General features: G+C 43.2%; 1 protein-coding gene across 11 annotated transcripts in view; it reads left to right on the top strand.

Moving 5' to 3' along the window:
* Positions 1-24,913, top strand: part of ZNF423 (zinc finger protein 423) — a 281,287-nt gene that overhangs the window by 239,948 nt on the left and 16,426 nt on the right. For all 11 annotated transcript variants that reach the window (XM_038148029.1, XM_038148030.1, XM_038148028.1 and 8 more), the window contains 2 exons: positions 18,159-18,290; positions 19,892-20,007. In XM_038148029.1, coding sequence (XP_038003957.1) covers positions 18,159-18,290; positions 19,892-20,007 — 248 coding nt within the window. The remainder of the gene's footprint in view (positions 1-18,158; positions 18,291-19,891; positions 20,008-24,913) is intronic.

Below are 24,913 nucleotides of genomic sequence, written 5' to 3'. Positions count from 1 at the left end.
GCAGTGAACAGATAGGGGCAGGATGTTGACACATGGATTCCCACCAGAGAGGAGCATTCAGACCTTGTGAGCTGAAGCACCTGGGAGCTCCACACACATGGATATGCACAGTTGGTGCAACAGGACCTGGCAGTCCTGATGAAGCCTCAGGGGCACATGACATGGGGTCATTTTGATGTAGATGCTGATCAGCTTTACTTGCTACCTGCCTCTGAAGACACCAGTGGACTAAACTGAGGTTTTGGTGCAATTAAATGGAACTGTCAAACACCAGGACTGTTCTACGTGCACAAAATGTTCCACTATGTTTAGATATTCAACAGCACTTGAAGAATTTGTGTATGTTGTTTGCTGTTATGAACATTCTGATATTGAAAAATAGAGCATCACCCCAGCTGCTTTCAAAGATGTGGCAATTTCTAGATTAAATTAACTTTAGAAAGGCCAGGTGAAGTTATAGGTTTAGTGGAAAGCTTATTTTCCTCTGGAGAGATGGCTCATGCCTTTCCCTGACCAGACCCATCACTCTGCTGGCACTTTCCATTGGTTTACACAATTCAGAGGCTAAATGTTGGTAACTTACTGAGTCAGCATGCAATTATTGGTTCTTTCACCTACTGCAAATCACAGTTTTTATCATATCCACCAACATTCCCAAAGTGTAGTGTAAATGTTTGGAAAAGATCAGTTACTGATTGCATGTACCGTCAGGGTAAGGTATTTGTCATTAAAGTATTAAACCTCATAAACAACAGAACTCTTAAATAGAGAAAATCATTAAAGATGCCTTTAACAGATATGTGCCCCAACTTTATCACACCAGACCAGTTTAAAGTAAATTCAGTATTTTCAAGAAAAAAATTGGTTTTGTTTCTTTGAAATTATGTATGCCTAAGTTAATCTTTCAAGTGAATTATAAATCCCTGGAAATGCAGTTAGCATTGGAATGAGTTATAGTTACAAAAACTGGGATGAAGATAAATTGTGTTTCCTTGGTGAAAATCCAATAATAGCAGTCAGGTCCATACAACACTGCTCAGATATAGATCCTCTGTGATTGTGATGTGCTCTGGGGAGCTCATGCTACCCACCCTTGAGATCAAGGTCCACAAGGCTCAATACTGGGCACTTTCACCACTTCAAGAGTTTTATCAAAACTATGACACTTGGGGTGGTGCAAACAGACGTGCACTGAAAACACAGAAACAAATGGAATTGCTTAATGTTGGAAGAGGCAAGGTGAGATTTTTTTACTTTAGGAGTGATGATAATCCTGAGTGTATTTAAACATCTCAAGGTCAATGGCAGCTTCGATAACCTGTGCCAGAACAAGGCTTTTTTGAGGAGCTGGGGGCAGACTGGCAGTACAAAGATGCTGTGTAAGAGCACGGGTGAGGCGGAGCGGTGCAGCTCCAGCAAGGTGTGCTGACCCCTCTGACCTCATGCCCTTCACAGGAATTAAGCTCGTTGTTTTACAGAGTCAAACCTTTAAAAAGAAAAAATCCTGTGAGGCCCTCACCATCCTTTCCTAGGAGGTGATTGGAGAGCCCTTGCTAACACGGATCTTGGAGAATTGTTAGTATTAAACTGCTGTTGGATTACCAAAGTGTAACAATGTACAGGACCTGCACTTTCAGCCACTGTATCTTCAGTGTGTGGGTGAATGTCAAAGGGAATATTTTGTGTCAGTTCCTTGTGACCCAGATTCCACAGAAGTCTCTTATAAAATAATCTTTGAGCAAACACTACTCGCATGTCCTAAGGACACCTCATCCCGGTGAATCCAAAGGCAGGAGTGAAGCTGCTGTGCACTGCAAGATCTGTGACTTTCTATCTGAGAATTTTGGTCTTGTTTGATAGTTCAGCCTTTGTGCCCTGCAGATCCATTTTAAATTGTCTGAAGCAGGAATAAATCTATTACAATGACCACCATTTATAAAAAAAATAATACAAGATGGGTCTGTGAAGAGGTGTTAAAAAGTAGAAATGAAAGGCAGAAGTTGTAAGAAAAACCTGTTCATTGGACAGACCTGCAATGCAGTAAATAATAACCTCAGATGTGAAAGACAGCCTGTTCTAGAAAAAAGGCAGTGGAAAGGACTTTTTTTCTCTTTTTTATTTTTTTTCTGTGGGTCTAGGGGAGAAAAGGTCCTTTATTCTTTGGTAACTTTTCTGATTTTAAATATGTGCTTGTCTGGTCATGAGGAGCAAGGTCATTCCTACTGTTCAGGGCCTAGGCTTTGTGCTGGTGTTGGTGGGAGCTTCTCTCCTCTCTCCTTTTCCTCCCTCCCTCTATCTCTCCTTTTCTTTTTCTCCTGAGGTGCAGATGGCCACATTTGCAGGTTAACTGGAACAGCTGGAGGCACATTATTAGCTTCCTGCTGCTAACTCATATTTGCTTAGATTTTTTTTTTAACAGCAACATAATTTACAAGTGGTAGGCCAGTGACAAAGCTGGCATGTTCTAAATCCGCATCTGATTTATATAATGCTGTTGCTTATCAGTGAATGAAGTCATAATTATTGCTTTGTACCATTAAATAGCATAAATATATAAACTGTTACACAAATTGCAGCAAATGTTTCCTCTAGGGAGCTCTAGACAAAATTTTAATGTAGTGCATTTGTCTGTGGTGGCAGTTTCTATGGTATATAATAATGTTGATAAATTTTACTGTAGCAAGTGACATTTTATAACATTAATCCTGGTGGTAAAAATCTGATGAATACTACAGCTGTAATGGTAGGTACAAGAAGAAAGAGAGCTTTTGACACCAAGTGAATTGATTTTATTAGTGCTTTAGAGCTCCAAAGCACAAGGATGGTGCAGGGATGGTAGATCCTTCACTGAAAGGGGAGAGGACTTGGGCAGGTGCTGGACAGCGAGGCACCAGGGAGCTTGACTTGATGATGGTGATAATTAATTCTTTTTAAAATCTTTATTGATAAATACTTCCTCTGCTTTGAAAACAAAAAGGAAACCAAATGGTGAGATTAAACCATTTAAAATGCTCCCCAGTTATTGCAACTCAGCACATGTAAGTGAAGACCCTGTGCTGGGTGCTGTGCTCAGATGCTGTTCCCTGCCTGTGCTGGCAGCTGCCAGCCGAGCCGGGCACAGGGACTGTGCCAGGGGACAACTGGGCAACTCATGCCACAAGGACTGCCACGAGAAATTCGTCCTCTGACTGAATAGGGTGGTACAGGCAAGCTTTAGCTCCTGTCAGTAACAGCAGAAGTGATGTTGTGGGCTTTGCCATCCTTTAGAAATTGCCACCGTGTTGCTCTGTGATCCAGGGCCCGGTGCCTGGGCTGGGGTTGGCCCATGCTTTCTGTGCAGGCAGTGGGGTGGCACAGCACTGCCAACGGTGCTGGGCACAGGAAAGTGCCCGCCAGAAAGCCCTGGGATTGTCACCACTCATGCCTGAGGTGCCTGGCTTCAGTCATGGCTGAGAGCAGCTGGTGTGCTCCCCTCCTCAGAGACACCTGCCAGGCATGGAGACAAAGGGGGCAGCCCCAGAGCGAGCCTGGGCTGTGCCCTGCCTGTCCTGCCAGCTGTCTGAGGATGGCTTGTTTTGTTTTTATTCCTGGAAATAAGGAGTGCTTATTTTCTCCAGAAAAGCTTTTAAAAAATAAATGGATAACTCAAAGGAGAATCCTCATGGGCACTGTACTTGGGACACTTCTATAAAAATGGAAAGCAGTGTAGTTTTTTACTCAGTCATTTAGACTGCCATGACCCTTCCCCCTTGGAAAGTGGTTTTTTTCTGTTTTCTTCATGACATGACTTCTTTCGTTTTCAAATTCATGTCTCTGTTTCAATAACATCAAAGATGGATCTAGATGGTAAAAATTGCAGCCCCTGGCCATAGGGAAAATCCCAGTGACTTCAGACTGAAGAGCACTGAGGCTCCTGACACACACCGTGGCATGTTGACAGCATTTTTGTTGTGAAACCCTGACATGTCCTATTTGGGTTTTCCTTCAGCTGTTTGCTTCCTGCATTTCTAGCATTTCTAGCATTTCACATGCCCCCAGTAATTATCTTCCTTTCTGAGAAATTGTAGGTTTTTTCCTGCCATCCATTAGCATGAAGTTTATCGAGTGGCTGGGAATTAGTCACTGCTCTCTCTGGGGGCTGAAGTGCTGATGCTGGAACAATGTATAAGGAATTTTCCCCCAAGAATGTTGTGCCTCCCTACTCCCTTGCACCATCTGAGGATGAAGAACAGAGGCTGAGTAGGCCCCCCTGCCTGGTGGCTTGGGGGGTGCTAGTCTTTACACTCCAACTTGGAGAGATACCAGGGTGCAGACTATAAACTTTGCCACTGGCTTAAGTGGTTGGAGTTTCAGACACCAGCACTGCTTCAAGAACACAACCCTGTCCAAGAGCACTGTACCTCACCCTGTGGTGCTGGAGGCACTGCGTTGCAGGCAGCGAGGGGTGGGAAGCCCGTGGCAAGGGCAGTTTCCCATAGGAGTGGCAGGGAAGTGACAGGGATGGCAGCAGCATTGTTGTGGGACAGCCGTGCTCCACCTTCCTTTGCTGGTCTTCCTCCGTCAGACCTCTCACCTGCACCGTGGAGCAGTCTCTGGGATGCTCCATCTGCAGCCTTTCCTTTGCTCCAGCTGCTGGCCAGAGTGGCAGGCGAGGGAGCAGAGCTCCATGACAGGTGGTCTGTGTCCCTGAGGAGGATTGCAGTGGCAGTGCAGTGTGGCCATGGCTTTGGAGCCCTGAGATTTATTTTGAACGTGTATCGCTTGTCAGTGTTACACTTAGTGAATTCCTGTACAGTGCTTTATGGCTCGTCCACAGGTGAAAAAGTGAAAAAGTAATTTTATTCTCATGGTTCTGCCATTAACAATTTTAGAAATAAAAAACAACTTATAATGGAAATGTGACTCTCTAGAAATGTGAATCCTAAGCTGTTTGTCTGTAATGACTAAGTGCTTAATCAGCTCAATGCACACCTGAATCATGGTTAATAATAGTAGGGGCTGTGCAAGCTTTGTTATGTATTCTGCAATTCTGCAGTGATTCCCAGCTCCCTGTGAAGACCACCAGGCCAGTCCCAGCTTCAGGCATGTTACAGAAACTGTCTCAAGTTCACACCTCACCCTCTGCAGCACCAGTGGGTGCCGGGGCTGTGAGTCGGCCTGGCTGTGTTTATTCACTTAGCATCCTAATGCAATTACAAAGATGTTGTGTGTCCAGCCAGCTTGGTCCATGGCAGCTTTTGGTTTGTCTTTAAGAGGTGGAGAAGATATGTTTGATGCCTGTAAATGAAGCAACAGGGCCATCTAGAACAAAAGCCCGTGTTACAATTACTTTGTAAAGTCATTCTGCATTTGTGTGTCTACCAGAAGCACTTATGCTTGAATGCAGTGTTTGATTTTTTTTCAGCTACTCTAAATAGATCATCTTTACAGACCACAATAAAATGTTTGTGTAATGCTTAACTGTACATTAAGTAAAATCCTGCATTAGAATACCCCTGTATTATTTCTATTGGGTAAATAAGAGCATAAAGACAAGTATCCCCACAATTCCCATTACCACACTCAGCACTTAGTTACATTAGAAAAATGAGGCATTGTTCTGCCAACTTTTGTTTCCCTCCATTTGTGCTACTTACTACTTATGAATCCAGCACGCCGACCCATGCAGCAATTATTTCTGAAATCCAGCTATCATGGCACACGTGGGTTCCCTGGCACAGCTACTGCCAGGGCTTCATGGCTAGCACTGGTCTCCTGTGCTTGTGTCTAGAGCATTATTGGTCTGAGCTGGTGTATAACTAATGGCATTTGGAAGGTGTAGGTGTTATGTTGTCTGCTGAAGCATGATTTGTATTGCATTAAAGCATCCTGGTGGTTTTAAACAGGCTAAAGGGGATTTGCAGCTGTGGTCAATTGCTGGGCTGCTGCACCAATGGTGTGCAGGGTATTTGGGTGCTCACAGGAGCCTGTATTGTACTGACACCTCGCCCAGGCCTCTGCAGACCAGCTGAAGCAGTTGATGTGTTTGTTTGGGCCCATTGCAGGTTTATGAGTATATAACAAAGTTTCTTTCTATACTCTTTTGTTCGACTGTCCTGTGCTTTGCCCCAGGAGGTGTGCAAGGCGAGCATATCCTCTCGTCTTCCTCCTGAGACTGAGCGCTTGGACTGCACCTTCAGTGCTGCGTAAATTGGCAGAGCTGGATGTGCTCCCTTCCCCACCCTCCAGGCAGCACGAGGGCAGGGGGCAAGGCCAGCCGCTGCTGCTCAGCTCCAGACCACGGCATCTGTTTTACACGGGGGATGGGGGCAGGAACCAAGGTTCAAAGCTGCCTCTACTTGTATGGAGAAATCAATATTTAGCCATAAAACCAGGAGAGGCATGTTTGGGAATCACAGCCTGAGCAAAAGGGTTCCAGTATTGTCATAGAAGATAAAACAAGAGGAAAACATTTTGAATTTACTCTTTGTGTATTGAGGCCTTTTATTATTCATCAGTAAGTAAATATAAGCTAAGGGAGTGATTTGTTTCTAACAAGCTTATAAAATACTAGAGTCATTTGTGAGTTTATTGGAGTGTTGATTATAAACATTCCCTCATGCACACTCCTTTGTGTCAAATTAACATTCAAAATACAAATATTGTGTCTTTGAATATTTTTGTAATCTCTTCCCAAGTATTTGAAATCTTCGATGAGAGATGATTGATGATGTTAAGTGAAAAGTAGCCAAGTGCTCTGTCACAGTTTTGGACATATTTTTCATTTCTTTGGCATTTGCTTTGCTCATGCTGTTTCTTTGAATTGCCTGCTTCATGCTCTAGCATTTGGATTTTGATAAAATGCATAATTGATGCTCATCTAGCTGCAAAGATTCAACTGTTGTGCGTGCCACACTGCCTGCACGCCTCTTCCTGGGATGTGCCCCACAGCCTGCCAGGACCAGTGCCTGCTGGAGGAGTGGCCAGTCACACTGGGGCTGGGTGGCCTTGGCACTGCTCCTGTAGCTGCTGGGGCAGTTCAGGCACATGGGTGGCACCAGGGCATCCCAGGTCTCCCAAAGCACTCCCTTGAGGAGCTGGACTTTTCTGATCACACCTCAGGTGGGATTAGAAAGGAAGCCCTGTTTTTGCACTTCCTTTTGTGCAGCAATGCACTTTCTGATGGCAACCATAAGGAAGAGAAATGTAAAGAGTAGGCATCATCTACTACTCACCATACTCATCTGTGGGATGAGTAGTAGATGCTTTAGACCATTCCTTTGTAGGCAGTTTTCCAAAAGGATAAGCTGTGTGGGGAAAGCATCCCAAGGTCATTTAAGGTGCTGCCGGTTGAGACTAACAAGCTTTAGGACACAGATCTTGGCAGCCCTTCTTGCTTCTATGGCTACAGACTTGCCACCTCACCCCCTCAATACAGCAGGTGTATTTGTAGTTCAGTGGCACAGACCTTTTATTTTACAATTTTGTTTTCCCCCATTCCCACTAAAGCATTCCCCGTATTATTGCTACCCAAACTCTTTGCTTTTCCTATCAGCATGAACCTTGTTTTTACTAAGCAGAGGAAAATCCTGATGGGTGGGTCTTAGGCTAACATTATTATAGTGGCTGCCATTTAAAAAGTCAATTTTTGCCTACAGGCAAAGTATTGTTATCAGAGTTCATATCTATTTTGCAAATATACAATTGTATCTTCCCTACCTCTCTGGGGTGATAGGAGCAAATGCTGACTTCTGAATGCCGATTGTTGAATCTGAGGTTAAAATAAGAACTCACAAAATAAAAAAAAAAGAACAAAATGGTGGGTAGCAGGTCTCTGACAGAGATAAACCTTTTTGGTTGAAGCAGGAACTCCATGATGGCTTGATTAAGAATCTTATTTTGTTTGAGGGCCCAGCTGAAATGCAGCTTGATCCTTCCTCTCGTTTTTCATTCCTTCATCGTAAGTTTTGCAGGGCTGTGGAATATGGTTCTTCTCTCGTTGACTTATTAGGTGGATACCCCTAAGTCTCTTTCAAGTTCAATGATTTTACATGAGGTCTTTCTCTGCAGCAATCTGACAACATCTTTGGATCTTTCCAAGTCATCTCAGCCACCTCTGCATGGCTCCAGTCCGTACCATGCACACCCTGAAAGCACCATCCTGCTGGGAACATCTTGGTGCTTCATTTTGGGTAGAGGCCTGGGGCTTGGCTTTTTTTTTTTCAATTTAATTTAATTTAATTTTAAAATGTAACTTCTGACAATGAGAGGAGTTGTAGAGAGCCCAGGAAACCTTACAATGCCAAGAGCATGAGATCTAGGTGAGTTTAAGCAAAAATAGCTCTGTAGGACTCCTGCTGTTAATGAGCCATCAGAGCCTCCTGAATGTCCTTGTGTTTTGATACTGTGGCATGCTCACACTTTGAGGTGGCTGCTTCAGCTCCACTGTAGGACTGGCTCTTCCAGATCCCTTTATTTAACCAAAAAATACAGATTTTCCTTATCTTTTACACTATGTTTTCTGTCACAGACCACATATGTTCTCCAGAGTCTGTCTACAGTGTGAGTTTGCACATGGCTTTCCTCAATGGATTAAAAAGCTAATGACATATAAAATCAAGAAAATGTGTTTCTAAAAAAAAATAAAAACAAGCTGGCCATGTTGTGCACTGATAGAGTATCTGCCAACAGCCAGATATGCCTGACCAAGCTACTCACGTAGTAAAATAGCTAGCAATTTGTTCATTAAGGCAGAAACTAAAGTCCTCTGAGTTTAGCATCCCAGAAGAAGGTTCTGCCCATGTTTCCCTGCCACTGGTGCCCCTCCCAGCTCTACAGGACGTGTGTGCTGGCCTTGAGCTCTCCTTCTGTGCAGAGCTCAGGGAACTGCTTCAGTGCTGCCTGTCCAACTCCAGATCATGCATGAAGTGTGCAAGCTGGCTGGCTCATGTGCAGCACAAAGAACACATATAAAGGAGTATGAGTTTGATATTAAGTTTTATGCATTGTAATCCATGTTTGTATGTTAGATGAGCACTACCCAGAGTCACTTTGCAGTCTGTGAAATGCAGAGCCCTGGTTCAGCTGTGAGATCTCTTCCAGAAAGTCACTGGGTTGCAGTTTCTCTTCTTCAAGATGAAGCTGGCCAGAGGGTTTGATTTCCACCTGGACTGTGGAGTGTGAATCAAGCAAATTCCACCAACATCAATGGGAGATGCTCTGTACATTTACTTGTGCATAATCCCACAGTACAAGAATATATGCCTCCATAAGGCAGAGATGCAAAAGATATTTTCTTGTTTTCATGCAGATTCTTCTTTTTGACTGCTTTAAGGAATATCATGCATAACTGCACCCTAGGACTCCTGATTTAAAATATGTCTCATAGGGGAGGTTCATTCTTCTGGGCATATTTGCACTTATTGAGCTCTGAGGGATATTTGTGCCATGCAAAATCAGTTACCTATCTCAGCCGGCCAGATCTTATTTAGTCACCCTTGGTTCTCTGTGTTTGCAGTGGCATCTCATTTTGCCATCCCCAATAACCAGTTTGTGTCCCTGAGCTCACGGGGAGAAGGAGTGAAGGAGGCACCTCGGGAGGGGTGGGGGACAGGAGCCTCTCTGTGGCTGGGCTGTGACATGAGTTCCACCCCCAGATGAACAAGTAAGCTCTGGTGCAGTTGTGCTGAATGCTCATGTCAAGACAGATGGGTAATCATCACTTTTATTTTCCAAGAAAAAGCTGAGAGGTGTTTCTGGGTTTTTTACTTGTCTGTAGGTATTTCAAAGAAATTTGGTATTTAAGTTGATAACAATGTCATAAGAGACTGCTTTTTAACCAGAGACTTTTCCCTAGGAATACTGTTTCTTAATAAGAAAACAAAATTAATACGTATTTAAATGAAATGCATTTATTTGAGTAAGTGGTGCAAATTGCCCCAGCATTATGGGGGTGCAGCATTTGGCCAGTCTCTGAGTGTTAGGCAATATGCCACAAAAAAAAAAATGCTCATGGTTTGTTTTCAATTGCATTTTTAACTCTGTGCCCACTGCACCACTTCCCAGATATCTATACTAATGTAATTTTTTATTAGACCATAGCTGATATTGCTGTAAAGTTTACATTGCTGGATACATACTTCCATGTTTATGCAGAATTTGCAATATTAGAATAAGGCCCCTTGTGCCAATGCACCTGTACTCACTCAAGAGGCATTGCACCAATGCAGGGATAAAGGAATATTTCTTTGCTGATGGAAATAAAAGTCTACCCTCCCACTGAAAAGAATAAAATTGAAAAAAAAATTGACATTTATTATGTTTTGATGACCGAAAGAACCTTCAGTGTTTTTCAGTAAAATTGTACATTTAGGTGGGGTTTTTTTTTTTGAGTTTTATTTCTATTTCTCCTTTTACCAGTTTTTCTGCTTCCCTGATGCCATCATGGGAATGGTTTATGCTTTTCTCTTACTCTATGCATTGCTGAGTGTAGTTGACAACAACTGGCTTGTAGCCTGTCATGTTAATTATACACTATTAGAGACCATTAATCTGATGATTATTTACACGATAGATTTAAAGTCTAGCATGTCAATGTGTACTTGGGAAATGGTAATGTGAAGATCAGTGATACACATCCGTGGGAGTTGGTGTTTTAACAAACACCGTGTGCTGTCCCAGGTGCTGGGCTAGCTCAGGGGGCTGCTCACCCTGCCCTGCATCCCCAGCTCAGGAACCTGCCTCTCAGCACTCAGAAGTGCACCCAGCAACCAGGCAAATGCCTTTGGAGCAGTAGTTAGGGGATGCAGCTGCCACCATGCACCCAGCCAGGGGAGGGGTTGCCCGTGGGAGAGAAGGCTTTGCATTTGGCACCTCGTGGCTGGCAGGACCTGCAGCTCTGGTGGCCTCTGTGTGACCACGAGGGCACCTCACAGCTCTGGGGCCCTGCTGTGGAGGCTGGGGAATGTGGCAGGCCTGTAAAAGGAGTAAAAAAGGGCTTTACACCTATTTAAAGTGGGTTTAAAGCTTTGCATGTTTTTAAAGCATCGGCATATTCCAGTGGGATGTTTAATAAGAGTATAATGATGTTTTAATTTTAATTTTTAATTTCGCAAGAAGAATAGATGCCAAGTAGATGCTAGTTATTGCTGTTTGTCTGTACTGAGCTCTTCTATGTGATATTGTCAATAGCATGAGAGGATGAATGTGTTCCAGCTGTGTAGCAGTACAGAGAGCTGCTCCCAGGGAGGAGACCAGGAGCAATAAGGTGTATTTCGTTTTCAGCAATACGATGGCATGAGGGAGGGTAGTGCAGGGAATAGGCTGTGTGGCCATGGATTCAGGGCTGTGTTACTTCAGTTTCCTCAGGTGTTGACATTAAGCTTGAAATAACACAACTGTGAGTATTTCAAAACATTGAAATACATTACTTGAGTTGAATTGTGTGGGAATGAGGTGTTCTTACTAAACTCTAGTTATTCCTAGAGGTTCATTAGTCTGGATTAAGCTAGTTCTGTGTGTGGTTGTATGGACTTGCACACTCAAAGATAGCATGTGGTTTTATTCCTGTATGGGTTTTACATTTCCATTTTTCCATGGAAGCCAGTGGAGTTATTCATTAATCAGTTATTGTGAAGGAGCAGTCAGACCAATCAGGCTTCAGACCACAAAAAGTTTTAATATAGGCTATTAAAAAAAGGCATCTTCAGTGAAAGGCTGATAAAGTGTGAAGTTACTGTGCTAAAGTATTGTGTGCACTTCTATAAATTATGTTTATGCAGTTTCCCAGATTAATATCTAAATCTAAAATAAAGCTTAGCAAGCAGGCCCCGCTGGGGCTCTGCAGACAGAGATAGATGATGCACAACTCCATGAACTCCTTTGAACTTTCAGATTTTATTTTTCTTGTAAACTGAAAATTAAGTTGATGAAGCTGGGCCTGGCAGCCCCATCCCGTGTTTGTGAGGCTCAGCCTTCCCCTCGGGAGCAGTGGGAGCACACAGTCTGTAGCCAGGAGCGGGGCAGGGGCTCTGGAGCAGCACAGGAACTCACAGTCAGGAGGAAACTCCCTTCAATCTCATCCCCAGTCCCTCTGGGACCATGCTTCTTTTTGATGGTCATTTTAATATTGCAGTGTACTGACATATACTGGAGGCAGTGAACTTACAAGCTACCCTATAAATAATTTGGCATCTAATTCTGCATATTTTGAGCTCGAGGCCCCCTAAGATGATGAAAGAGTTTAAAGCCCGTTGTGTGGTTAGGCTAATTTAGCATGGAAAAGAATACCTTTTTGAGCCTGAAGAAGTACATCACAAGTAACCCGGGCATTTGTTACCAGGAATCCATAGGAACTTCCTCTAGCACCAGCAAGTCCTGTGGCTTCTGTCTCCTAATATAGTCCCTGATTTCCTGAATCCCATTTCCCCAGAGAGTCTCCCCACCTGAAGAAGAGCAACTGCCCTTTGAGATGATAAACCCTTGTCTGGGCTGCCCATCCTTTGGAAAACTATGATAAACAGACCTGATTTTAATGAGTCTTATCCATAGGCAAATATGAGGAAAACCAACAAAATTACATACAAATGCATGTTGGGAACTCTGTATTTTTGCTGGTATTCCTTACATAGTTTCTAGAAAAATCCAAGCCCCCATGTTATCATTTTTCATTAAAGTGATGTTTCTAACCACAGTGGACAGCTCTCATATCCCTTGAAAACTTATAATCGTAAAATTGTCATAAGGATGAAGCAGAAATGCAAGATTTTATTAAACAATCTTCAGCTCATAAAAGACATCAGTGTTGTGCCATTCTAGATCATATAAATATATTTCAAAGCAGAATCATATTTCAGCAGAGAGATAAAGCACAAAAGAATATGATTAGTGGATACCAACATAAAATATTAAACCATCCAAGAAGGGGTCTAGGTGTATGTTTATCCACACAGGCAAGTTGGGGTCTGAGAGCAAGGCATGATTTTGGCAATATATCAGTGGAGTCATGAGCACAGATATCTGTGGCAATTTGTGTGTGTGTGTTGTGCAATGGCAGGGGGGTTTGGCATGGTTTCTCACAGCGCAGAGCCGGGTGTTTCTACACAGCCACTGAAACCGCTGAGGGAACATGATGGGTGTCTTTAGTCTGGCAGAGTCGTCAAAGGGAGATACGAGCTCTACCTGGATAAATAAATAAGTATAAATAGTTTTCTTTCTGATATGTGACCAGATTATTTTCCAGTTGATTTCCAGCCAAGGTCCCAAGGGGGCCACAGATCAAAAAAAGATAAGGGTCAGTTACAAGGTTGAGCTCATTCGGTGTTGCCATAGTAACTGACCTCCAGCATCCCTGGGAGGACGGCACCCAGCTCCCCAGGTGACATTTCTGTTGCCACGCCATCAATCCGCTGCCTTTCACCGCCCAGGCTGCCTAATGGCTGTGCTGCAGAGCGCCTGGTGCCGCTGGCCCGCGCGCCATCGCCTTGGCCCCACGCTGCCCGCCGGCAAGGGAGGGGCTCAGCCGCGCCCTCCGGGATTAATTACAAACGTGCCGTGGAGCAGTGTGGCCCAAATGGTTCGTGCAGCAGGTCATGGGTTTAGGCAGCAATGGCGAGGATGAAGCGTCGACTGTACAGCAGACATCGTCTTCATCCAATGTGACCATCTGCAAATTTGCCATCCCCTTGGAGCAGTTGCAGTGTGTCCTCAGACCTTGGTTTTACTTCCATCCTTAGATTGTTTTTAATGAAAACCAGTGGTGGAGGGGTGCAAAGCAGATGAGGGATCAAAGTGGTTCTCTGCAGGCTTTGTGTTTGGGGGGGTGTCCATCGTTGCTATCCTACCCTGGTTCCAGCCCCTTGCTCCTTCACAGCCACATGGAAAAAATTGCTGGAGAAGCTCCTTTTCTTACATTATAAATTTTTCCCTTTGATTTCTTATTTACTGGGAAATGAATTGCATAAACAGAATAGTCATGCAGTTTTCATTTTATTTCCCCGTGTTCATTCCAATTTCTATTTATTTCTACCATAATTAGAGCACACGGCCCATTTAATTCTACCAAATTTATGATCTAATGGACAGAAGAAGGTTCTCTGTGAATACAGTATATTAATGCTTTGTTACACTGAATCACAGTATTTCAAAGTTCATTAAAAGCATGGTTAACTCATGGATGTGAACATCTGAGTACAGGGAAGAAATTCCCTTTTATTGGCTTAATTTGCTGCAGTAGAGTAGAAATATACTGGTCTGGAAAGCTATAGTATGGGAAGTGTGGATGTACGTGTTGTTCTCAGCAACGAGCATCAGATTATCTTACATGATCTCTCAAATTAGGACTGTTGCAGTTATTCTGTGAGGGAAAATTTTTGCTTTATTAAATTGAGTGGTTTTAACTAATAGTAAAGACAATGCCATCTTGATTTTTGGTGTTCCAATCTTCTACTTGTTGTTGGTATAACGTGTCAGTACACGACAGTGTTAACATGTACTTTCACATTGCCATTAATATAGTTATAATTAGAAATGCAGCTGATACAGTAAATGGGTTTAATACAGCATTATTAATTATACTGCATCCTCGCCAGGAGGCTGCTGGTGTCGGTTCTCTTAGAGGCTTAGAGACTCATTGTAATATGTATTAAATGCACATTGCTGCAGCAGAAATAGCTTTCTGGAGAAGCATATTCCCACTCTAAAATGAGCAGGATGGCACTGTAAATGCTACTGAACACCCTATCAACATATTTAAAACTATCCTGCAAAGGCACCCGGACTTGGGAACAATGAGTGACGCGCTCTGCCGCCGCGGTTCAGCTGGGTCTGCGCAGCCCACTAATCCTCACTAACAGGCAGTAAATTATGTACCTCCAAATTTATACAAATGCCTGCCTTTGACATCAGCGGGCACCACCCAGGTTTCACCTTCAGGATTCAGATAATCAGCTCTCATTCCTACTGGCTTCCCTCAAGACCAGTATGGAAATAAGTATGTGTCTGCCAGGGATCAAATGCTTTTGGAGACAAAAGTAGGTACTGAAAACATTACAGGATACTATCATCTCCCCATGATACTTTTACACAAAGCGCTCTGTTCCTCTTTTGGCCTGACATAGTTTCAGCCTGACAGAATCCAGCAGGCCTGCTTGTTTTAAACAAGAGCACATCCTATTATTTTTTTGAGAAATGAAGTGTAAAATTAATGCTTATTATTTTGAGCTCAGGAAAAAAAGGCAAGAAACCCAAGATTCTTGTTTGCTGTGCATTGCTTGTTTAGTCCTGTAATCATCTGATCCCTCCACAGATACGCTTATGAAGAAATGGGAGAAGATCTGGCATAACAAACTGTAAAAATCTGCATTTTATTTTACAAATGAGAGGGGCTGCATAATTCACTTGAGTTATGTAGGTCTCTCATAGATGCTTGTCATGCTAGAACAAAAAAGGCGAATAAGAATGAGGGAAATGATGGTATGTTTGCTGTTGCTAGTGCCCAGCACCACACATTTGACTGTCACACCACATTGTCAAAAAGCCTCCTTGCATGTACCTAGATGATCTTATATAATTCAAGGAAGTTATTCTCCAAAGGTGACTGAGTATCCCTATACATGTGCTGTGTTTCTGTGTAAAATAATGTGCTGTAAAATGCCATAGAGGAGAGAGTGATTATAGCAGCAATTCTATCTATATCTTTGGGCATTTTCATATTTTGAATACACATGCATGAAAAGAGAAACGTTTGTCATGCTAACCATGGTACTTTTTCCCTCTTTTTTTTTCTTTCTGGATGGTTTTATAGACACAAGAAATACATAATGGACTCCTGTGGGAGTGGAATAAAAACCCCCACCGGTGAGGAGAAGGCCTTATAATTCAGAAGTGGATTTGCAAATCAAAAGGTCTTGCCTCGAGTGGGATAAATTTCCAGATCTGCAGGAACCCATTATGTTTTATTATTTTTCATTCTAGTTTTAGTTTGTTTGTTATGGGTTTAACTATTTAAAATACTGCAGGGATCAGCCAAGAAAATACACAATCTCTGTTACCTAATTAAACATACCAAGCTTGTAAGAATATTCTTTAACTGGAATGCTGAGCATTGTTTGTTTTTCTTTTCTTTTTTTTTTTTTTTTTTTTTTTTTTTTTTTGTTTTGTTTTGTTTTACTCAAATTATAGATATTTAGGCTGGAAAAGGAGCAGTAGTCTAGTCATCAGTATGTGTCTATCTGTATTTATGAACACATGTGCTCACACAGGACCATAGGCTGTACATGAATCACTGTTTTCCAAATACCCAGTATGTAGAGGGTAGAAAATTAATGTCAAACATGATTTCTCTGATTTATTCGTAGAAGGCATTTGTTCCATTCCCCCCAGTTCCTGCTTTGTCCTCTGCGGGTTTATTGCAGCATTTGGTTGCTGAACACAGCGGTGTGGCTGGGCATGCTCAGCATGAGGCTCATGTCCCTTCCCCATCTCTTCTCCCCTCTGGAGCAGGTTGCAAAATTCACACAAAGCCAGAACTTTTCAGGCAAGGCTCTGATGGGAGAATCCAGCCTAAGGCCACAGTGAGGGGAGCAGGCCTGGTTTGGAAACCTACACACTGGAGAGGGCAACATGCCTGCCCGTGGAGGCTGTGTGAGCAGAGCATTGCAAACCTCGTCGCGTCCTAGAAACATCCCAGTCCCTGCTTGTGGCTCCCAAGGGAATTCGTAGAGCTGCTGCCACGGAGCTACCAGCCCTTTCATCTTTCTGTTCCTGGCTCTTTCCTTTTCTCTTTTTATCTCCCTCCCAACCCACCTGGTTTTACTTGTCCCCACGCTGCCTCCCCATTCCCCCGGCAGCCTGGTGCAGCACGCACTGTGGGCACCCAGTGCCACACGGGTTCCAGAGGCAGCACGGGCAGCTCTCCACTGTCCAAGCCTTGTACAGGAGCCTTGGCATCCTGACAGTACCAAAGGCTTCATAGCAAGCAATACTTTCCTTCTCTTTAGCCCCTTTAAAGATAGAAAAAGCTAATTTGAAGCAACTGTAAGTAAAGACCGTGCTTCTGAGGGCTCACATTATTCATAAGAGCCAAATGTATTCAGCAAGGATTAGTTCATGGGGTAATGTAGCCATTTCTTAGCAATCTTGGAACTAAAAATTAATAGTCATTGATATCTGAGGATGTAAAAATAAAGATGAGTTTAGAATAAAAGAAAGAATTTATTTAGTTTTTAAAATATGCTTTCATGAAAAGTTCATGTGCTGCCGCAGTGAAGGAAAGACACGTTTTCAGGGAGTTATTTGCAGAAATCAGGCAGAGTATTAAAACCTATTAGGTAGTTTCTGATTTTTGTAACTCATATCCTATGTTTTCTAAACTCTGCAACTCCCTCCCTCCCTTCAAGAAAACCAAAGCATTGTTTAGTTTTATGTGTGAAAATTGCTTTAATATGACTTCAGTACCTCAAAAAAGAAAGCTCAATTGCACCCAGAACCACAAACTTCAGTAAACAGAGAAGCATATCATCTGGCAAAAGTGGTAGGCTTGAAGCAAGGGTAATAATTATTGCTATTTCACTGAGTTCAGTTAGAATATAGAGGCATCTAAAATGGGCCGTGTATATTCAGTACTTAAGATATATGACAAGGAAATTCCGCTATCATATTACATTTAAATACCTTCAGTGGTCTCTCTACACCTTGTAAAAAGCCAAGATGTACAAAAAAAAATGTACACTGACACTCTGCTCTCAGCTCCTGCACTTCTCCAACAGTTTCTTCCTCTCCTGTATGTTTGCACTGTACTCTGAGGTGAAGACATCACTTCAGCCCTCTGTCAGCGTTGGTGGCTGAATTCACGCTATTAAAGTCCCTTTAAATGCCGTTTGACTCTCTAATCCCCTGCACCCCGAGCAGGGCTGCTGTCCCTTTGTGGCAGGGCTGGTGGGAGCCGGGAGCCCCGCGCTGGATGGGGCGCGGGGCCGCTGAGCGCAGCCGGGATGTGGGGGCAGCAGCCCTGAGTGCCAGCGGCTGCTCCTGCTCTGGGGCTGGGGGTCCTGGGGGTCCTGGGGGCCCTGGGGGTCCTGGGGGCCCTGTGTGCCGGCACAGGCCTTCCCCGCCGGCTGCTGCTGCCTTCCCGACGCTAATCTGCTGTGTCACTAACAAGTTGTATCATTTGAACCTTGCAGAGGAAGGCATCAATCATGAGTGCAAGCTGTGTAACCAGATGTTTGACTCTCCGGCAAAGCTCCTGTGTCACCTGATTGAGCACAGCTTTGAGGGGATGGGAGGCACATTCAAATGCCCTGTTTGTTTCACAGGTAAGACAGGGAGGCCAAGACAAGCCTCAGCGTGCATGGCTAGATCCAGAAATGACACTCGGGGGATTTGTAAAATACTGTATTCCTTTCCCTGGGAAAAAGAAATACTGTGCTTGGAAATGTTCAAATATCCTCTGTCTGAAGCTGGGGCTCGCTCTGCCGAGCAGCTCTGTGGCGTTTGACACCGAGCAGCACTGCCACATGCAGCAGGCTCTGCGTGGCCCCCACGTCTCCAAACATTTACATTTTGCCTTGTGGCTCAAAGGTGCTATGTGTTTCCAAGGGCAAGACTTGCAAAGGATGGGCCTGCTCTTGCAAGCCCTAATTCACCTGAGTAAGGATTCTTTAAAGGCCAGGTGATTCATGATCTGCTTACGGTGCTGAGTAAAGGGGAGTAAAGGTTTGAGAAGACCAAATTGTACAACTCTGGTTTTGCCAGCCACTCTCAGAGGTTTTTTCTAACCCAGTTTTCTTACAGTGGTACATTTCTAACTCCTGTTTGAGAGCCTGCTAGGTATTCCTTCTCTGTAGATCATTTAAGTTGTCTCATCAGTGCAAATGCTCGTGGGTGATTCTTGCTTTTCCAAGATCTGCAGGGTGCATGCTAAAGGCTGCCTTTTATACACTCTTCGACACAGTAGTTAACATCTGCATTTCCAATCTGTTTGAGAGATAAGGGTGGTGTAGGTGTCACTGTGGGACTGTTGTCAGTAAAGGGGTAGGGCAGCACCCACTGTCCTTTAACTTTGGTGGGAATAAGGTGAACCTACATTCTTTAGGGTTTGGCCCACCATTTGAGAAACTGGTTTTTGTGTGAGCTTGGAGTTAATATATACTTTCTGAAATTTGCTGTAAAAATTTTTGGATGCATTTGTTAAATTCTGCTGAAGAAGCCATTTTCGCATACAGATGACCATTCATGTAAAGTGAGACAAAAATTAAATAAAATAATAAAAGATCTAGATATATCTTTTAATCAGCTAAACCTTTGGTTATATATGTTTCACTTCAAAATTTCCCTTGGTAAAGTCAAAATAATTGTCAATCCAGAATCATAATGCAGATGCTGCATTTGTGATGTTAAACAATAATCTTTTTCTTTTACACTGAATTTCTTTTATACCACCTATTTAAAAGATCTAAAAACTGTGGCAAGCTTGCCCTTTCATATTCACATTTCTGCCAGAAATGCTGTTCTGGGCCACGTGTCTTCCAGACCAGCCATCAAGGCTTCTCCTGGCCCAGTTGTCCTGCATTAAAAATGCATCTGATGCACCTGCCATGGGCCCAGGGCTCCCCATGGGAGCAGTGACGTCCTTTCTTTGGTCTGATGGCTGAGTTCTTCCAGTTAACTGTGGACAGTGTTAGCTTTATGTGAAATATCAAAAATCCATACAGGATGTAAAGTCTGTTAGAAGTAAGCTGTCAGCCTGGAGACTCTAAATTGACTACTTGTAAGGAAATTCTGCTGAACCAAGTGTATCAGCACTTCTCTGGCAGATATCCTTGGACCTTTTACAGTTGTAGAGACTCTGAAGTGCAGTTTGAGACGAGGTGCCTTATATGAAACAATCTTAACTAACTGTACTGTGTTGTTTCAGTTTTTGTACAGGCAAACAAACTGCAGCAGCACATCTTTGCAGTGCATGGGCAGGAAGACAAAATTTATGACTGTTCCCAGTGCCCACAGAAGTTCTTCTTCCAAACAGAGCTTCAGGTATGTTTACAACAGGAGTAAAAACAAAGCTAAAGCTGTTGATTTCTCTGTGCAACTGTCACCCTTGTGCAGCATTTAGAAAAGGTGCCTAACCTTGGTATGGTCTCCTCTGCCCTTAAACAGTCTCTCAGTCTCCTCCTGCCTCCTTGGGTGCCTGGAGAAGAAAAATGTCTCTGAGCATGGCTGGAATAAATAAATAAATAAGACAAGACAGATATCATGATTTATGAGTATTTCTCTTGACAGTAGTGTTGGTACATCCTTACATGTCTACGTCAAACACCTTGTAAATAATTTCTTTTTCTCCATTAATAATTTAGGGACTGATTAACATACAAAGACTAAGCAAATGGTAGCTGCCCCATCCCTTTCCCTGCTGCTAAATCATAAGTAAAGGAATTTTCCCTGCTGAGGTATGAGAAAGCATGGGTGCAGCTCGACATGATGCTCAGGCTGTGGCTCCTCCCAGGCAGCAGCACATTGCCAGGCTGTGGCTCTGCACCAGGCCTCACACACCACTTTCCCTGGCAGCACTGGGGGCTGCAGCCACAGCAGTGGTAGCCTCCACAGAGCCAGAATGGCTCACAGCCATTCCCAGGGGCACAAATCCTTCTGCAGGGGCTGGACCCTGACCTGGGCATGCTGCTGCAGCCACCCTTGGAGCCCTGGCCCCAGAGGCCTCCTTGGAGGAGCAGGGAGGCTGGGGGCTAAACCCCACCAATAGCCTTGGTGCTGAACCCACAGAGACCCTGAAGCTCCATGTGCGTGTGCAGGGTTCCTCTTGGGCAGTGGAGCCCAGAGCCTGCCCTGGCAGAGGGCTCGTGGGGAGGTGCCCACCCTGGCTGCCTCCTCACCCCTATCTCACCTGCGCAGCATGGCCACCAAAATCACCCCTCCCATGCCCTGGGAAAGGCAGTCTTTTTATAGAATGGTACCATATGCCTCATTTAAATGTATTAGCTTTATAAACCACGATTTACTTAAACTTTGGAGGGTTTTTATTTATCTTGCTGAATTCCCAAGCTGCTGCCTCTTGTGTTGTGCTGTCATGCTGTGGAAGGATGGCTGATCTTTTCACTTTGTTGATTTTATATTTTTTTTCTCCCAGGGGATCCCGCCTTTCCCTTGTTCTAGCGACCTGATTTGCATAAGTGTACAAAAGTTTTAACTATACCTTGTTAATATTTTAATAAAGTCAGCAGATTTTGGGTTTGTGTGTTCTCACTATGAACGTTTTATGAAGGCAGCAGTGGCTTGCAAAGATAGCTTTGATTTTTCCTCCCATATCTCCCTAAAAGTGGTGTTTGGTCAAAATGCCAGCACAATTAAAATAGGAACACTGGCTTCCTAGGCCACTGCATTAACCTTTAGAATCAGATGATCAAATAAAGAGAACCTGGTTGAATTATAGTCTAAGCAGCCTGTTTTTTGCAATTACAGATTTTAATTACATAGTGTTTCAATTCTGAAGTTTTGTGCATAGCACAATTGCTGCAAATGTCAGCTTTAATAATATAAATTAGGATTGTAATTTTTTAGTTTTTTATGCAGGATTTTTCTGCTCTTAAAATTTTTCTGCTTATAATAATTCATAATAATTACATGAGTAGCTTTGAATGATGTTGGCTGAATGAAAATGCAATACTTAGCTGCACAGTTTTAGTCTTTATTTCGTAGTGACTCAGAAATGTGTGTTTACTTAATGCCAGGGAATTTACTAATGCAAATATTGAAGCCAAGGAGGACACAAAATGTGTGTATAAATCAGTTAGAAATGTGTAAGACTTTTGAACCAGTTTGCCTTGGCATGATTATCTCATTAGTTTCTGGTGTTTAAGCTGCCTGCTCTAAATTCCTCAACTGTTGGTTATATTTTTGTTGAGTAATGAAGATTTAGTATTATTTTAGTGAACCAGTTGTTCAGCTGCTACTTAGGGTTAAATCTGCATAAACCTTTCTGTGTCTTTAACTGTGCAATTATCTTATGTGGGCAAATCAGCCTCCATCAAGGGGTTCTGCTTGATGGATTTGACTGTTCAGTTCTGAACTTGCTTTCCTACTGGCATGAAATAACTGGTATCAAAACCTGAACCTACACACTGTTTTCCTTCTTTGTATTTCCAAGTGAAACCACTGAAAATACATTTTAAAAGGTTGAGCATTCAACTATTTCAAGAAGAAATTCAGAGTGAGGTTCTTGTAGAAAAGCAGGTAAAACATGGAAGGTGGGGCAAATGACAGGCAGCAAAGGGAAAAGGTAACGTTTAGAGATGTCACAGACTGGCATGAACTAGCCCTGCTGATTTTTGAGCATTTCTTTTAAACAATGTGTGTGCCATGTGATGAGAAACTGTAAATGCTGCTGTAAATGTACCTCTAGTGGCTGGTGCAGATAACGCTTTGGTAGCTTAATGCTCTGGAAGTGATCAAACCCTCTTTGTGCTGCTGAACTAGTAGCTGTATTTTAATATAGGATTTTGCTTTGAAGTTTACACCATCTGATGGAGCTGTAAAACCAAGGCTTAGGAACGCTCGAGGAACTGAACTTGCTTTATAAACGGTGGGAATTTTGGTGAGGATCTGGAGCAATGAGTCCGTGATGTTACTTTGATGATATTGCCACAAGAAAAGAAAACAGAATGCTACTTAACTGCTTACATTATCTCACTGGAAATAAGGAAGGAAAACATGGGAAGGTTAAGCATGAAACACAAAGGAAAGAGTATGTGTGATAACCCCACACACCCTTAGGGCAGAAGAGGAAAGGCTGGCAGCTCTGTGTTTTTCACATCCTCACTTTGTACAATTGACAGCTATGAATAACATGAAATTCTCTTGGAAAAAGGGTGAATTTATAGCTCATATATAAAACACCAAGGCTATGGCATTTCATTCCCCCTACTGAAACATGCTCACTGAAACAAGTGTAGAGGTGGAGAGTTGGGGTTTCCTCACCTGTAGGGCAGAAGGAGCCCTTTCAGGCAGATCCCCATCTCCAGGAGCTGTGCTGGGAGAGGCAGCTGGAGCCATGGACACTTGGACATGGCAGATGAGCTTGCTCTTTGACAAATTTTGAAATTTTGATCTTTGCTATTTAAAACTTATCAGGGAACCCTGCCAGCCCCAAAGATGGGTCGGAAATGATGATACTTTATGGGTGCTGGGAGTTATATTTGTGGTGTGATTCACAGCAAGGAGAGATCCCTCCTCAGGTGTTTGCATCAAGAATTGTACTAAGCAAATTGTGACTGAGCAGTGGTTTGCAGAGAAAACTTGAGAAGGATTTTTGTGTGTACTCTTTTGCCACACTGCTTTTCCAAGGAGCCATCACATAACCAGTGAAGTATTTGTATTTAAAGGATTAATTCCTGCTGTTTGCTTGTGTACTGTTAATCATACTGTTTCCTCCTAAATGATTACAATTGATGAAAACTAAGGCAAGAGATGTAATAAACAATGCGCAAATAATCCAGGTACCAAGGGAGCAGGGTACCTGCCAGGTCTTTCCTAGCACAGGTGTTCAGGTGTTTTATTGCCTGATATGAATAAAGGGCTTTCTTTTCTGCTCAGATTTGGAGATATGTCAAACCACTAAATTAAGAGAGCTTCACTGGAGGAATGTGCTGTCATTTGAAATGCCCAGTTTTTTAAATGTACACATATCAAAAGGAGCTACTATGGCTCATTGGCTAGCACTGTGGTCTGTCTCCCCTCTCGTTATATTTTATGTGAAAAGCTAGCAATTTTCATATATCCATAAACAGGAATGAGCTGCTGCACAGAAATTGCACTCATTATATTAATAATGATTTACCATGAATGTCCTCCAGGGGCTTGATTTGGTCCACATCAAAGTCCTTGGGATTCTTTTTGCTGATTACAGCAGATCAAGCCCTAAGCAGGTTTTCTCTTTTTAAGTCTGCTTTTAATATCAGCTTGATGTTAGATGTGCCACATCAGACCACAGGGCTGTGAGGACGTAGAGGACTGTGACCTGCCCAGGCGAGGGGGCACCACAGCGAGCTGCCCTATGGTCTGATGTGACCCAGTGGGGACACACAGGAGCTGCTCTGTACCTGTGCTGGCCTCCCTGGGAGGGGGGCAATGGGGAGCCACATCTCCAGCCGCTAATGCCAGTGGTCCTTGGGGCCATCTGGGTACAGCAGGGTCCCCTGAAGCACGGAGGGGAACCAGAGCCTCCTGGCTTGGCTGTGAGCCACCCACCGCAGGCGAGTCTGCACGGCTGTGTCCGAGGGCTCGCTTCAGTGGAGTGCTGAAGAAAGACTTCAGCAATTTTAAGTCTGTACCCAGCCATATCTCCAGTTCCTATTTGAAAAATGGACTTTAACTACTTTCTGGGGGTATAAGAAAGCTTACTTAAGTAGAAGTAAAATTTTCTTCCAACCAGCCCTGTGTGCTTGCAGCAGTGAAGAATCTCAGTGTTTCTGGGCTCCAGTGTCCATTCAGGCAGTGAGAGAAAAGCAATTCCATGGTATCTTGAGGAAGTTTCAGAAAATGTTTCTCCTTGAGACTGTGTGGATGGCGGGACAAATGGGACCTGAAATGTGGCTCTATCTCAAGGCAGTGCTTTCACTTGATGTAACGTTTGCTGTATTTCAGGACTTGGTGTGGCTTAGATGGCAAACACCAAGAGCTTCTTACTGAAAACATACCACAAGCTCTTTTTAAATTTCACAAAAAGCACACACAAAATCAGGCGTAGAATTAATTTTATGCAAGCAACATCCTTTCTTGTCTTTTAAAACAGATTCTTTATCTTTGCGTTTTGTGTTTTGATAGGCTTTTAAAAATCTGTTCGCTATTTTTCCTTCTTTAGTACTTTTATTTTTTAATTTAAAAAAATTTTTAAATGTCCCTTCTTCTTTAAAATTGTGAAAATGACTAG

The sequence above is a fragment of the Motacilla alba genome, chromosome 11 (assembly GCF_015832195.1).
Source record: "Motacilla alba alba isolate MOTALB_02 chromosome 11, Motacilla_alba_V1.0_pri, whole genome shotgun sequence".
NCBI classification, from domain to species: domain Eukaryota; kingdom Metazoa; phylum Chordata; class Aves; order Passeriformes; family Motacillidae; genus Motacilla; species Motacilla alba.
Note: the sequence above shows the minus strand (reverse complement) of the source record. Positions and strands in the feature narration are given on the sequence as shown.